Here is a 15029-nt window from a genome sequence, read left to right on the forward strand (position 1 = left end):
GTAATAATTAAACAATGGAAAGCTCAGTATGAAATAACAATAGTATGGATAGGATAGATTTCTACTCATAACATAGAGGAGGCGCTGAGCCGCAGAAGGCACAATGAGAAAGACTGCTAAAATAATTAAGCTTTTGGACAAAGTCTAGGTGCAGTGTTGAGAGGCTGTACTGAGGGGCAGGAGGAGAGGGGGAGGGAAGCAGAGATGGGGGAAAGACTAGTATATACATTGGTGGGGTAGTAGGCATTTGCAGTGCTGGAGTGGGAGCAAGGAAGGGGGAGAGCCGGGACTAGCAAAGGTTGAGGCCAGGGGGTTACAGGAGCAAAGAATGTATTGTAGAGAGAGTGTAATAATTGTGTAGAAATGAGAAATGAAATGTTTTGAATGTCACATCACAGGGAAATGTAGAATGCTGGTCCTTGCTATCTTAGCAGACTGTAGACAGAGCATATTTGGAAGAAAGGCATGTTGTTTAAACCTACCAGTAACAAATCTAACAGCCTGCATCTGAACTGCTATGATGTTTTCTGTTAGTTGGACCGGGCAAGGATCCCAAACACTCAAACAGCACTCAAAAGTGGATCGCACTAGTGTCCTATATGCAGACCCCTTTACAGATGAACCACACATTCCCAAAATTCTCCCGACAAACCGAAGTTGACCATTTGCCTTCCATGCTACAGTCCACACATGCTCATTCTATCTCATATTGCTTTGCAATGTTACACTTAGATAATCATCATGATTGTGTTAAGTTGAACACTACTAATGCTGTACTGAAACAGTATGGTTTTTTTTCTCTTCTCATCTGCATTAATTAACATATTTCTACATTTATAGGTGGCTGCCATTCATCGCATCAACTTTAAACTTTGTGTAAGTCATCATGTATCCTCCTACAGTCACTAAATGACTAACACCTTCCCATACACCACAGCTTCATCAGCAAACAGCTCCAGACAGTGGCTTACCCTGTCTGCCACATCATTTATGTATATAGGAAATGGCAGAGGTCATATCACATTTCCCTGGGGCACTCCTGACGATACCCTTGTCTCTGATGAACACTTCCCATCAAGAACAACATACTGGGTTCTGTTACTTAAGAAGTCTTTGAGCCACTCACGTACATGGGAACCTATGCCGTATGCTCGTACCTTTGTTAACAGTTTACAGAAATCTAGGAGAGTGGAATCTGCTTATTGCCCTTCATTCGTGGTTTGAAACAGCTCATGTTGTTTAAAGATATCAAGATGAATCCAGGAAAAATGACATCTTAACAAAAAACAATTAAATTTTGACAAATAATGAGAATAAGAGAAAGCAAAATGTACCTATAGATAGTCAGGGCAATACAGGATGGCATCAAGAAATGATGTAGTCCCCAGAAAAGATTGAAAGCCAACACTGACAATGTCAAAGATGAAGCTGACAGAAAAGAAGAAGAACTGGTAAGTACAGCCATAATGTGGAAAACATGGAGAGGCATGGACCAAGCATTTGGTCAATTAGATCATAACAACAAATGAAGAAGAGACAATGGTACTGTGATTCAATTTGTTGCAACATGGCAGAGAAACTGTAAAATGTGGCTTTCAATTTTCATGTACGGCTCCTTAATCTGCAATGATCACCAGTTCAGATTTATGAGTAACATTCTGGGTAACAACTAATACATTAACAGGATGCTACCAAGATATAAGCAAAAAAATTATGTACATCTGTGGACGTGCAAGGCTGGCAATCTTTGCCTCTTACTTGCTACAACCATTTATACTTCCCTACAATTTTAATTATTTATTGAAAATAGTTGTTATTTCATGATATATTTGTAACTCAAGAGAGTGCTATAATTTAGATAGAATGTAAAAGGTGTACAACTTTGCTTCTTCCATTTTCCCCCAACACTTGTGGCTTTAATGAAACAAATTGGTTACACATGTATCATTCAAAGTATTTTCCATCACTGGCCTCTACTTCCTGCCATCTTTGGGCAGTATATGAATCCCACGTCGAAAAAATTGTTCATCTTTTGAAGTGATCCATGAATTGATCCAATTTGTGACTTCTTCATGAGATCGGAAGTGTTGGTCAGCCAGGCAATGCACCACTGATTTAAACAGGTGATAGTCAGAGGGAGCAATGTCTGGAGAATATGGCGGGTAGGATAGGACATCCCATTTTAACGTTTCCATGTACGTTTTGACCCCTTTTGTAACATGGGGTCGAGCGTTGTCATGCTGCAAAATCAATTTATCGTGCCTCTCACTGTATTGCAGCCATTTGTCTCTTAATGCTCTGCTCAAACACATTAATTGCATTCAGTCATGAGCACCTGTGATTGTTTCATTTTGTTTTAACACCTCACAGTACACAACACTGAGCTGGTCCCACCAAATGCAGAGCATGATCTTGGAGCCCTGAATATTAGATTTGGCCGTCAATGTGGAAGCATGGCCAGGTTATCCCCATGATTTTTTATGTTTAGGGTTATTGTAATGAACCCATTTTTCATCCCCAGCCACAATGAGATGCAGAAATCCCGTTCGTTTTTGCCTCTGAAGCAACTGTTCACAAACACACAAATGCCAATAAACGTCTCTTGATTTCAGCTCACACGGGCCCCAATTTCCTTCTTTCGGAATCATGACCATATCCTTGAGACATTTTGAAATGGCTTGCTGTGTCACTCCTACTAATCATGCCAATTCTTCTTGAGTTTGATACGAGTCTTCACTCAGCATTGTCCCCAATTCTGCATCTTCAAAAACATTCTCACTTCCACCACTACGCCGGTCTAAGATGTTAAAATCACGATTCTTGAAGTGTTGAAACCACTCACGACACATTCTTTCACTAATAGCATCCTTAGCACACGTACTTGAGAGCAGTCGATGAGACTCAGCTGCTGTTTTCTTCATATTGAAACAAAACTGTAACACCTCCTGCAAACGATGAGAATTAGGCTCATAAACTGACATTTTCAATCAAGAACAACTTTATGATGCAGACACAAATTGACTCATGTTTGAATGAGGTTATGTTGACTGAGGTCTGAGCTAACTGCCTGATGTCTGCAATCTCTTTCTTTTGACCACTATCGGCAAACGGTGGAAGCAAAGTTGTACACCTTGTAACAATAAATTAGTTACAGTTTTAGTACATTTCTAGTAACAATACAAAAATATATAAGTACAGATAGTTTTACAGCATAGATTTAGTGACTAAGAAGCAGTATCCACGCTCTTGCAAATAAAACTAAAACAAAATTCAACTCACTTCTTATTGACATATTACGTACAAATTACAAGATGTTATTAAAAGAAAGTTAGTAACTTGTCATGCTCATGCATCAGATAGCCCACAGCATCCAGAGAATAAACACTTAAGTATACCTTCACCGTGTTACTAGACTCTGTTTCATTAAAGTCCATGTAATAGCCCTTATACCAGGCAACATGAGGATGAAGATCAGACAGGACTTTGCAGTTAAATGAAGCTGTGGCACCCAAAACCAAGGTGGAGTTCTCAGGAGCTTCTGTGAATATTGGCCTGTGATGCACTCGCTCTAGAAAAATAGAGTGTTTTAAATTATCAGCTGAAAATGTGTACAAAACCATAAAAGAACTGACATAAAAATCCATAAAAGTGCTCGAATAAATCCATAAAAGTGCTCGAATCAAGTTTTTGTTGTTAAGGTACAATGAAAGAAAATGGAAAGTGAAACTGTGCTTCATAATTTTTGTAAACTGTATTCAGCACTGTTATAGATTTTTCATCATGTTGCTTTTAAAAATGGATAAAAATTTGACATCTGCCTGCCACCACACCCAACCACCAGGTTCCTGAAAAAGAAAGCAAGACTTCCTCAATTTAAAAAATCACATCCAATTCTTACCTGAGGAAGAAGTGTTGCATTGGGAATATCATCTGCATCATCAATATCACCACTTGGACAAGATTCAACACGTAGCCACTGGATATGTGGTTCAAGGTCTGAGACTGTAGTACATGTTAACTCAGCAGTAGTGTTCACAACAGCTGTCTTATTTTCGGCGCTGTGTATATAAGGTCTGTGTGGATACCGTTCTGACAAAGGAATTATCATGCAGTAGATCATATTCAGAATATCTATTTTTATTATATTTTAAACTTACACTTGATGAAAATGTATGCAAATCCAAAATACATTCACTCTGTAACTAAAATATGCTCTCAGGTGTAAATACACACCTTCTTCTAACTTGTTCAAGATCATGTGTGTTGGTAGTATGATATAAAAGGGGACATTTGCCACACTGTAATCTCCAAATAATAGAAAATTTAAAATTCTTTCATTTTTAAGCAGTATCTTTCTACTGTTCCAAGTATTTTTCCCTCCCTCACAGATATTTGTGTTAGCAAGGAAAGGAAATGTTGACAGGGGGTCACTACTTTAGATTCATTGTCTCATTGTCAATTGACAAGATAAATATTTTAGAAATACTATGCTAAACTTTACTTCAGACTCTTAAAGTAACATTTGGATAAAAATGTCTGCAAGTTCACACCTTTTCAGTAGATGATCATATGTGAAAGCAGCTAATGTAATCTTATCATCAGGGTAAATATAGGTGACACACCTGTGATTGTGAAATGCATGGGATAGGTTATCAGAGTGGTCAACACGGGATTTAAACCAAATTTCACATTGTTGTACATTCAACATGCAACTGCTACAGCTGTTCTTCATTTCTCTTAATTTTATATCTGGACACAGCACCACAAAGAGTCCCACTGAAGGGTTTGTTCAAAGGGCTATCACAATAACACAGAGTCTGAGTTCATTCAATTGCAATGAGATTTAAAAATTAAGAAAAAGAACTTGAAATTTGCTGAATATCAAAAGCAAGGTGAAAAATATACTATACAAAAATGAAGCAGTTTGCACAGATGTTGTTGTTTTAAACTGTCTTAAATTATTTCAACAAACTTATTAACCTATTCAGGTATATGCAGTAAGCAACAAAAATAAAAAATTGTGGTGCTACTAAATAATGCTTTTAAAAAAGACAGAAAATAAGGGTTTTTAAACTTCAGATTACAATTCAAAACAATATTTTCATTTTAACAGTGAACAGTTGCTGTAAGGGATGTTGTGTGCCTATCATGCAGGATGTGTGCCATTCATTGATCTCTCTGTGAAACAGTGGCTTGGATGGAAAATAATATGCACTGGCATTACGTATATTCTGCAGGTAAATGTAAAGAGAACAGTTACTACAAAAAATGAGCACATGGCTGCTAGCAGATCAATGTAACGCATTGAGATTCATATATTGAAGTATTCAATACCATACCAAATAGATCACTTGAGCCTCATTTTGTTACATTTGTAAGTACCCTGCCTCATGTTTTTATTTATTTGTGTTAAATGCTGTTCATTATGTTACCTTTGAATATAACACAATGATGTTACACAATACAATACAATGTGTACAATACAATGATGTTATTAGTCAATTGTGCAACAGATCTATTTGCCTACTATGTAAGCACCATACTATCTATTTATATGAACATTTGTACAAAAACAAACAAACTACATGAAACTATCCAATATTGTTTTATGCCATACATGTTAGCAAATAAATTTAAAAAACTAGTTATCTTTTTAGTAAGATCTGATCTTTGAGAAACCATGATTAGTAAAACCTTTGTAGTCTATTTGAAATAAATAATCTTAACATTTGAAAATAAGTCAAAATTTTATTATTAACAATCCCAGATAGCATTAAAATATCGAGACAGCATTAAAGAGTGATAAGGAGTGTCTGAGAGTGTTTGAATTCTGTGTAAATTCAACCCAAATTATTTTCATTAAATCATAATCAAAATTAAAAGTCATATGCATGGAAGTTTTTTTAAAATCATATTTATGCCCCACAAAGCAAAAATCTAGAAATATGGGGTGTGAAGAGATCATAACCCCAATTGGCAACATGGTAATGAAAAATGCAAGATCAATATTATTCTTTTAGTAACATAAAACTTCCATTTGTATCAAATTTGGGGTACACTTTGTTTTCGTTGTTTTAAAGAGGCCACGCACAAAATAATAAACTATCATTTTTCCATGGCACTGGGAGTTTGTAACATGTAATGTTACACAGAGATAGTAGATAGCAGTGCCCATAGCCATACTTTTTGCATAGATGTGAAGTGTGAAGTTGAAAATTGCTCTTTCTGTATCTACATCTAGATTAATGTCCCTCATTCTAATATGCAACAAGTCACACAGGGTGCTTCATATTTGCTTGTGCCTCACATTGGCTTGTATTCAAATTCTATTTATGGAAATTGCAAGGACAGAAATATGTGACATACTGCACCTAATATTATCACTGTGGTCCCTTCACAGTATAAAGGAACGGATTAGGGTTTAATGTCCTGTGGGCTTTAGGGTTATTAGAGATAGTTCGCAGCATGCAAGAATGGGCCAGTAATATGTTTTTAGGATATTTGCAAAGAACACATGAACACTTTCTAGCAGGCCGTTGCATGCTACATAGTGCCTACCCCGTACAGTTTCTCATTCTAGTTAATTGAGCATACCAATAAAACATTTGTACAAGATGTGTATATTTTTCACAAATCATGAAATGTTACTTTGTCCTTTTTAAATTTGTTCATTGAACTTTTTCAAATTTATCTACTCAGTCTGACCCGATGTCACTCCCGGACAGTGAACGTTATTCACGTAGTAGTAGTGCTCATGTTTCTTTCACTATTTTCTACATCAGGGCTAAAATTGCAATGAGTCTTGCCATTTGCCATAACCCAAAGTCTCTTACTTGCCTTTCCCATTTGCTACATCTACAAACTGCAAACCAATGCGAAACGCATGGCAGAGGTCACATCTCATTGTACCAGTTATTAGCACTAATGAAAAATTTAAATGACATCATTGACTTAAGTGATTAATTATTGTACTGAAACAATATATTTTACCTACTTTTATTACTTCTCATTTACCTGTTACTAAAGAGAGCTACTGTAGCTGCACCTAATGTGAATCTTCCACAAAGTCTCCTGATGATTGTGAGTAGTTCTAAAGGAAGATCAATACCCTATAAACAGTAGCACCATCCAAGAATAATAACTGGACAGCTACTGGAATTGCTTTAAATAAATATTATATTTGTACCTAGTGAATCATATTAGTGTTTATTTTGTATAGTTTATAAATTGGTAAAAGAAACATGTATTATGTGCCTCTTTTGTTGCCATTTTGTAGATGAGGTGAAAAAATATAAATTTAAGTAATAAAAATCCTATATTAACTAGGAATGTCACAGGGCAGTCTTTCAACACTTGACTGTCCATTTTTAATATTTATGTGAAAGTATTATATCTCTACTTTACATCAGCTTGCTTTTGTGGTTTGCATGTCATAACAGTCCCCCTTTCCATTTTAATTGAATAACTAATTTCCTAACTATGTCAATCAATCATTCATTGCGTGGCTCATATTAATTGAAAAACACATCAGGGTGACTTCTTTGGCATGTACACAATGATCAACATTAGTGACAAGGTAAAACTGTTTTTCAAAAAGTGCCAATAATTGCACTGTATGTTGACACCTCATAGACTTCAGGATGTGTATAATTCATGGTGAACTGCCTGCAAGATGCAGAGATTTAAGTCCAAGTCCCAATTTACAGTTTTAAGTTGTCATATATGCTGATCAACATATAAGTGCAATAAATGTTTAAAAAAACTTTTTAGATAAGGAAACTGTCCACATACCAATAACATCCACTTTAAATGTGTGGTTGATACACTCCAGTTCATTGCAGACAACACAACTGTAATTGCCAGAATCAAAAGTTGTCAGATCTTCTAAATTCATTGACCATCGCCTATATGATATAACACCTAAATGGCGTTCTGGGGTCACACCATTTTTGTACCAAGTAATATTTGGACTTGGATTTCCTGCACAAAAACAGACATTGGTAATACTTTTGTAAATGTCATTAAATGTAACAAAATGACAATGTTGTCTATAAAACTCAATGTTCAGATAATTTGCAAGAAGAAAATTAAAAATATTATTTAAGTTTCTTGGGGCTGCAATAGTTAAAGATATAGTGGAAACAATATAAGGAAAAGTATAGATTACTATTCACTGTGAAAATGTCATGTTGAGTTTCAGACAAGCACAATGAAAAGACTTTTATGACTTAGCTTTTGGCCAAATCCTTCTTCAGAGAAGAAAACACATACATTCATTCGCACAAGCAAGCACACTTCATGCACACGTGACCACCATCTCTGGCAGCTTGGACCAGAATGCATTGAATGAATAAATGTGTGTTTTCTTTTCAGAAGTAAGGTTTGGCTGAAAGCTAAATTGTAACTCTTTTTCATTGTGCCTGTCTGCAGCTCAACATACCATCTCTGCACTGAGTGGCAGTCTTCATTTCCTTATATTGCCAAAAGTATGGTGGGGTATTTAAAAAAAATTCTGAGGCTGTACTTCTTGAAATCGTATACTAATCATGATGATACTCCCCAGTTACTTTTTCTAACAAATGGTATCAGATTTCTAGCAAATTGAAAAACCTCAGGTATCTAAAAACAAGGTACAGGAGTACCTTATTAGCCAAACTTTCTGTAATTTATGAGGATATTTGGACTAAGGAGTGTAAATTCCATTTGTATTAAACATGATTCGTCTTTGCCAGTACACAGACAGAGAGTTGATAATGCGTTAGTATCAGATAAAAGCAGCAGCTGCATAATGTGAGGGGAGGTACAGTGGGCCTTTTTTAATTGCTACTTTTCTCCTAATACGTACATATATAAAATACCTTAGAAATAGTTCTCATAGTTACCAATGCGAGGAGATCAGCAATAGCCAAATTTTGTTGTTAGTATGCTTTACAGAAGTGGCTTAGAGTGTTTGCTCATGTCTGTTAATATGTAACACTAATCATCCAACAACTTCTCTTTCATAATAGGATTTACAGAACAGGACGTGTGAATGAATGAAAAAATTGAGGATGTTAAATCGTTTTGGGATATCATATATGCAACTTCCCCAAGAAAGCTTGCAAAGCAATTGTGTTTGATATACAAACAGAGCAAGGGAAAATGTGCACAGAATAGTAATATAGATATCATTCCATTTGTAATATTTTATTTTACTTGTGAATTCTACAGTATATGTTAATAAATACATAAATCTAGCTCACCATCAGCTTGACATTTGAGACGCAAAGTGTTTCCAGCAGGCTTCATGATTACAGGATGCATAGTGTTAGGTTTTACAAAAGTTGGTGGTTTTAAATCCCCTGTAGCATTTACAGAACCTGGCTTAGACAGAAGATCAGTCTCTCTGTCAGGCCCATCAACATCATGAGAATCATCTGCTTCTGCAGCTCCCAGTTGAGATAAAGCTGGAAGTAAAATTCTTTTGATTTTATTTTGATTTTAGATGTCCAGGACTTGTGTATAAAAATCAATGGTAAAGTTCTTAACTATTGTGATTCAGCTCTTAAAACATGCTTGAACTATTCTTTGGCATTTAAGCAGGAATTTTTGTCCAGATGGTGTTATATCACAAGAAGTTGAATTTTTACCATCCTCAAGTGGGGCAGACCACTGATTATCTCTTACTGCACAGCATTTGTATTCAAATATTGCACCATATAGATGATATCACCAGGTTCAATAATTGAGAACATTTCAAAATCACCGTACATAAGGAAAATGTAAAATCACAGACATCTATTGAAACTATTAACATTTACTGAATCATAATAAATGACATAAATTTTTGACATAAACTGTATATTTAGTTCTCATATACATAGTTTATTATCATAGTGAAATTATTCATTATTTATTTATGAATGCTGGCAAATATTTCCAGTTCATTTGTATATAAAAAAATCATGAAATATTTTGCTCCAGGAGAGAGAGAAAGTGGAGAATGATGAGTACTGAAATTAAGTCTTCTTCAAAATAATACTAGAAACATCTTCTAAAAGTATCAAACAATGGAAAACCCAGGACGAAATTTAACAATATTATGAAAAGGAAAGTTGCCACTCACCATATAGCAGAGATACTGAGTCGCAGATAGGTACAACAAAATGGCGGTCACAAATAAATCTTTTGACCAGTAAGGCCTTTGTCAGAAATAGATGACACACACACACACACACACACACAGTCTTTTCGTTGTGCCTATCTGTGACTCAGAATCTATGCTATATGATGAGGGGCAACTTTCCTCTTGTAAAAGTATGAGTCGCAAATCCCTGCTATCTTGTAAACTTAATTAATTTATGAATTTTAATGTTGTCTAAAATACAGTACTTCTTTAATTTTGATTGTACTTTTCACATTACCTGGGTTGACTTGAAGCCATGTGGTACCAGAGAAAGTGCACTGTCTGTTGCATACCAAACACGTGTACCATCCAGCATGATCCAAGCTTATACGCTGGAGCAACAACTGGCCACTTTTATCAGACTGCAACAAAATATTTTGAAACATCTAAATATTCATTAAATGTGAGAGATCAAGAGACCATTCAAAAAAGGTAGCTCTGCTCATTTCTGAAGTTCATCATGTAAGTAAATATATGAAGAGATGATGTAACACTTCTTACTACACTGGTAATGGCTGAGTGGTATAGATCAAAGTACATTTTAATACACATTATGAAATATGAATGTTGCTTTGGAGGAATTACAGAAAGCACACAATGTCATGAAAGTTAGCAGCAGACAGTTTTAAAACAACAGGTTGAAATTATCAAATGACTGAATTAATTGCCTTGAGATCATATCTCACCAGTATGGCAATTTTACCACAAACATCAATGACAAAGAGACAAGACAGGAAAAAGTAAGGCAGAAGAGTACACTCACATGATGTCATAAGATCATTGTACATCTAATTGCAGGAACTTTGAATTTGAGTTTTGTGTCAATGTAAATAGTAACATAATAAAAAATTATGCAGAAAACAGAAAATCAAATCACAATGGCAGCCATCATAAAATGAAAACAGATTTTTGAAAATACAAGATCTGTTTTGAAAATACCCAAACATTTTGAATTATGTGCTAATGGAGATATTTAGTGGTATGCAGTTTGCAGCAGTGCCTTGTGCATTACCTTCTACCTAACCACATGTTTTTAGAGTGTGAATATCTCATTTAGTTTTCATGATATTTTTATTTGAGTGTAACATGTTTAAACATGTTTGTGGTGATTTTTGAAATGGGCAGTTTTCTGGAGCAATGATGATATGTAAAATTATGCATGAAAATAGGCAAAACTTTGCAGAAACGTATCAACTTCTGAACAAGCTTATGGAGATGATGCTGTGGGTTGTGTGCAATATTACAAATGGTTTTCATGAATTAAAAGCAGTTATCAGTGAACTGAAGATGATTCTCAACCAAGGAGGTTGCCCACTTCAATTGATGACTCACAGATTCAGAAAAATCAACAATCTAGTGCATGAAAATTGCCAATATTCTGGACTAAGGAGGCCTTCCTCTGCAATTGATAACTTACACTTTCAAAAAAATCAACAATCTATTGCATGTAAATTGCCAATTGACTGTTAGAGAAGAGCTTAGCATCTCAAATTGGTTGTGTCAGGGATAAATGATAATTAATTGAAACCCTCAGCTGCCGACAGGTGTTGTTGACATACCTTGATGGGGACAGCTGAAAATGTGTGCCCTGACTGGGACTCAAATCTGGGATCTCCTGCTTACAGGCTTACATGGCAGATGCTCCATCCATCTGAGCCACCGAGGACACAGATGCGAGTGCGCCCAGGTTTCCCGAACTCTTAGGGGAATCGTCAACTGAAGTGGGCATGAGTAACGAGTGGATGGGTGAAGTATCTATTAGGAACATTACGTATGTAGATTGTGGACAGTTGGGAATGTGGGTCTCATGAGAAGCATGCAAGGGATAAGTCCCTGCAGTCGCACTAATCATCTGTGTCCTTGGTGGCTCAGATGGATAGAGCATCTGCCATGTAAGCAGGAGATCCCAGGTTTGAGTCCCAGTCGGGGCACACATTTTCAGCTGCCCAACAAGGTATGTCAACAACACCTGTCGGCAGCTGAGGGTTTCAATTAATTATCATTTATTCTAGAGAAGCTACACAGTCATCAATGGTATCTGTTCTTGTGAGAATAGTTACTATCTTCATATCATGTCATGGAATTTTGATGCAAGAATTGAACATTGCAGTAATATTTGTTCCTCGTTTGATGACAGGACAACAGAAAAAAAAAAAAAAAAAAAAAAAAAAAATGGAGTGGATGGTTGTCGGAAACTCCTTGAACAAGACAATGAAGAAACATTTATCCAGAGGATCATGATGGGAGACAAAAGCTCAGTTTACAGCTACATTAAGACAGAAGTTCTCCATCGGGTTCAATCCCATGTCATAGCAATGCTCACTGCTTTTTTGACTTTAATGGAATTGTGCATTTTGAATTATTTCCTTAAAGTGAAAAAGTGAACCATGTGTACTATCAAAGCAAATTCATCTCAGACCTTAAAGACCATCTCAAATGAAGCTATCGAGAACTGCTTCATGAAATGGGGGGCGGGGTGCTTTTAGGGTGACAAGGGCTATTGATCTATAAAATTAAAAATGAAGTTTAGGAAAGTAAAGTTCGGTTATTTTCTGAATGTACCTCGTACATGGAAGAACCCTGGAGATACTAAAAGGTATCAGATAGATTATATAATGGTAAGACAGAGATTTAGGAACCAGGTTTTAAATTGCAAGACATTTCCAGGGGCAGATGTGGACTCTGACCACAATCTATTGGTTATGACTTGTAGATTAAAACTGAAGAAGCTGCAAAAAGGTGGGAATTTAAGGAGATGGGACCTGGATAAACTAAAAGAACCGGAGGTTGTACGGAGATTCAGGGAGAGCATAAGGGAGCAATTGACAGGAATGGGGGAAATAAATACAGTAGAAGAAGAATGGGTAGCTTTGAGGGATGAAGTAGTGAAGGCAGCAGAGGATCAAGTAGGTAAAAAGACGAGGGCTAGTAGAAATCCTTGGGTAACAGAAGAAATATTGAATTTAATTGATGAAAGGAGGAAATATAAAAATGCAGTAAGTGAAACAGGCAAAAAGGAATACAAACGTCTCAAAAATGAGATCGACAGGAAGTGCAAAATGGCTAAGCAGGGATGGCTAGAGGACAAATGTAAGGATGTAGAGGCTTGTCTCACTAGGGGTAAGATAGATACTGCCTACAGGAAAATTAAAGAGACCTTTGGAGATAAGAGAACGACTTGTATGAATATCAAGAGCTCAGATGGAAACCCAGTTCTAAGCAAAGAAGGGAAAGCAGAAAGGTGGAAGGAGTATATAGAGGGCCTATACAAGGGCGATGTACTTGAGGACAATATTATGGAAATGGAAGAGGATGTAGATGAAGATGAAATGGAAGATATGATACTGCGTGAAGAGTTTGACAGAGCACTGAAAGACCTGAGTCGAAACAAGGCCCCCGGAGTAGACAATATTCCATTGGAACTACTGGCAGCCGTGGGAGAGCCAGTCCTGACAAAACTCTACCATCTGGTGAGCAAGATGTATGAAACAGGCGAAATACCCTCAGACTTCAAGAAGAATATAATAATTCCAATCCCAAAGAAAGCAGGTGTTGACAGATGTGAAAATTACCGAACTATCAGCTTAATAAGTCACAGCTGCAAAATACTAACACGAATTCTTTACAGATGAATGGAAAAACTGGTAGAGGCCAACCTCGGGGAAGATCAGTTTGGATTCCGTAGAAACACTGGAACACGTGAGGCAATACTGACCTTACGACTTATCTTAGAAGAAAGATTAAGGAAAGGCAAACCTATGTTTCTAGCATTTGTAGACTTAGAGAAAGCTTTTGACAATGTTGACTGGAATACTCTCTTTCAAATTCTAAAGGTGGCAGGGGTAAAATACAGGGAGCGAAAGGCTATTTACAATTTGTACAGAAACCAGATGGCAGTTATAAGAGTCGAGGGACATGAAAGGGAAGCAGTGGTTGGGAAGGGAGTAAGACAGGGTTGTAGCCTCTCCCCGATGTTGTATATCTGTATATTGAGCAAGCAGTAAAGGAAACAAAAGAAAAATTCGGAGTAGGTATTAAAATTCATGGAGAAGAAATAAAAACTTTGAGGTTCGCCGATGACATTGTAATTCTGTCAGAGACAGCAAAGGACTTGGAAGAGCAGTTGAATGGAATGGACAGTGTCTTGAAAGGAGGATATAAGATGAACATCAACAAAAGCAAAACAAGGATAATGGAATGTAATCTAATTAAGTCGGGTGATGCTGAGGGAATTAGATTAGGAAATGAGGCACTTAAAGTAGTAAAGGAGTTTTGCTATTTGGGGAGCAAAATAGCTGATGATGGTCGAGGTAGAGAGGATATAAAATGTAGGCTGGCAATGGCAAGGAAAGCGTTTCTGAAGAAGAGAAATTTGTTAACATCCAGTATTGATTTAAGTGTCAGGAAGTCATTTCTGAAAGTATTCGTATGGAGTGTAGCCATGTATGGAAGTGAAACATGGACGATAAATAGTTTGGACAAGAAGAGAATAGAAGCTTTCGAAATGTGGTGCTACAGAAGAATGCTGAAGATTAGATGGGTAGATCACGTAACTAATGAGGAAGTATTGAATAGGATTGGGGAGAAGAGAAGTTTGTGGCACAACTTGACCAGAAGAAGGGATCGGTTGGTAGGACATGTTCTGAGGCATCAAGGGATCACCAATTTAGTATTGTAGGGCAGCGTGGAGGGTAAAAATCATAGAGGGAGACCAAGAGATGAATACACTAAGCAGATTCAGAAGGATGTAGGTTGCAGTAGGTACTGGGAGATGAAAAAGCTTGCACAGGATAGAGTAGCATGGAGAGCTGCATCAAACCAGTCTCAGGACTGAAGACCACAACAACAACAACAACCTCGTACA

The 15029-nt window shown here is 36.6% G+C and overlaps 1 protein-coding gene across 1 annotated transcript in view; it reads right to left on the reverse strand.

Annotated features, from left to right (window-relative positions):
- Positions 1-15029, reverse strand: part of LOC124794755 (fibroblast growth factor receptor 3-like) — a 437275-nt gene that overhangs the window by 23574 nt on the left and 398672 nt on the right. Inside the window, exons 12-15 of the mRNA XM_047258371.1 lie at positions 10404-10527; positions 9243-9446; positions 7792-7980; positions 3396-3568 (exon numbers count right to left, since the gene is read on the reverse strand). Of these exons, the coding sequence (XP_047114327.1) occupies positions 3396-3568; positions 7792-7980; positions 9243-9446; positions 10404-10527 (690 nt within the window). The remainder of the gene's footprint in view (positions 1-3395; positions 3569-7791; positions 7981-9242; positions 9447-10403; positions 10528-15029) is intronic.

This window comes from Schistocerca piceifrons, chromosome 4, assembly GCF_021461385.2.
Source record: "Schistocerca piceifrons isolate TAMUIC-IGC-003096 chromosome 4, iqSchPice1.1, whole genome shotgun sequence".
In the NCBI taxonomy this organism is placed as follows: domain Eukaryota; kingdom Metazoa; phylum Arthropoda; class Insecta; order Orthoptera; family Acrididae; genus Schistocerca; species Schistocerca piceifrons.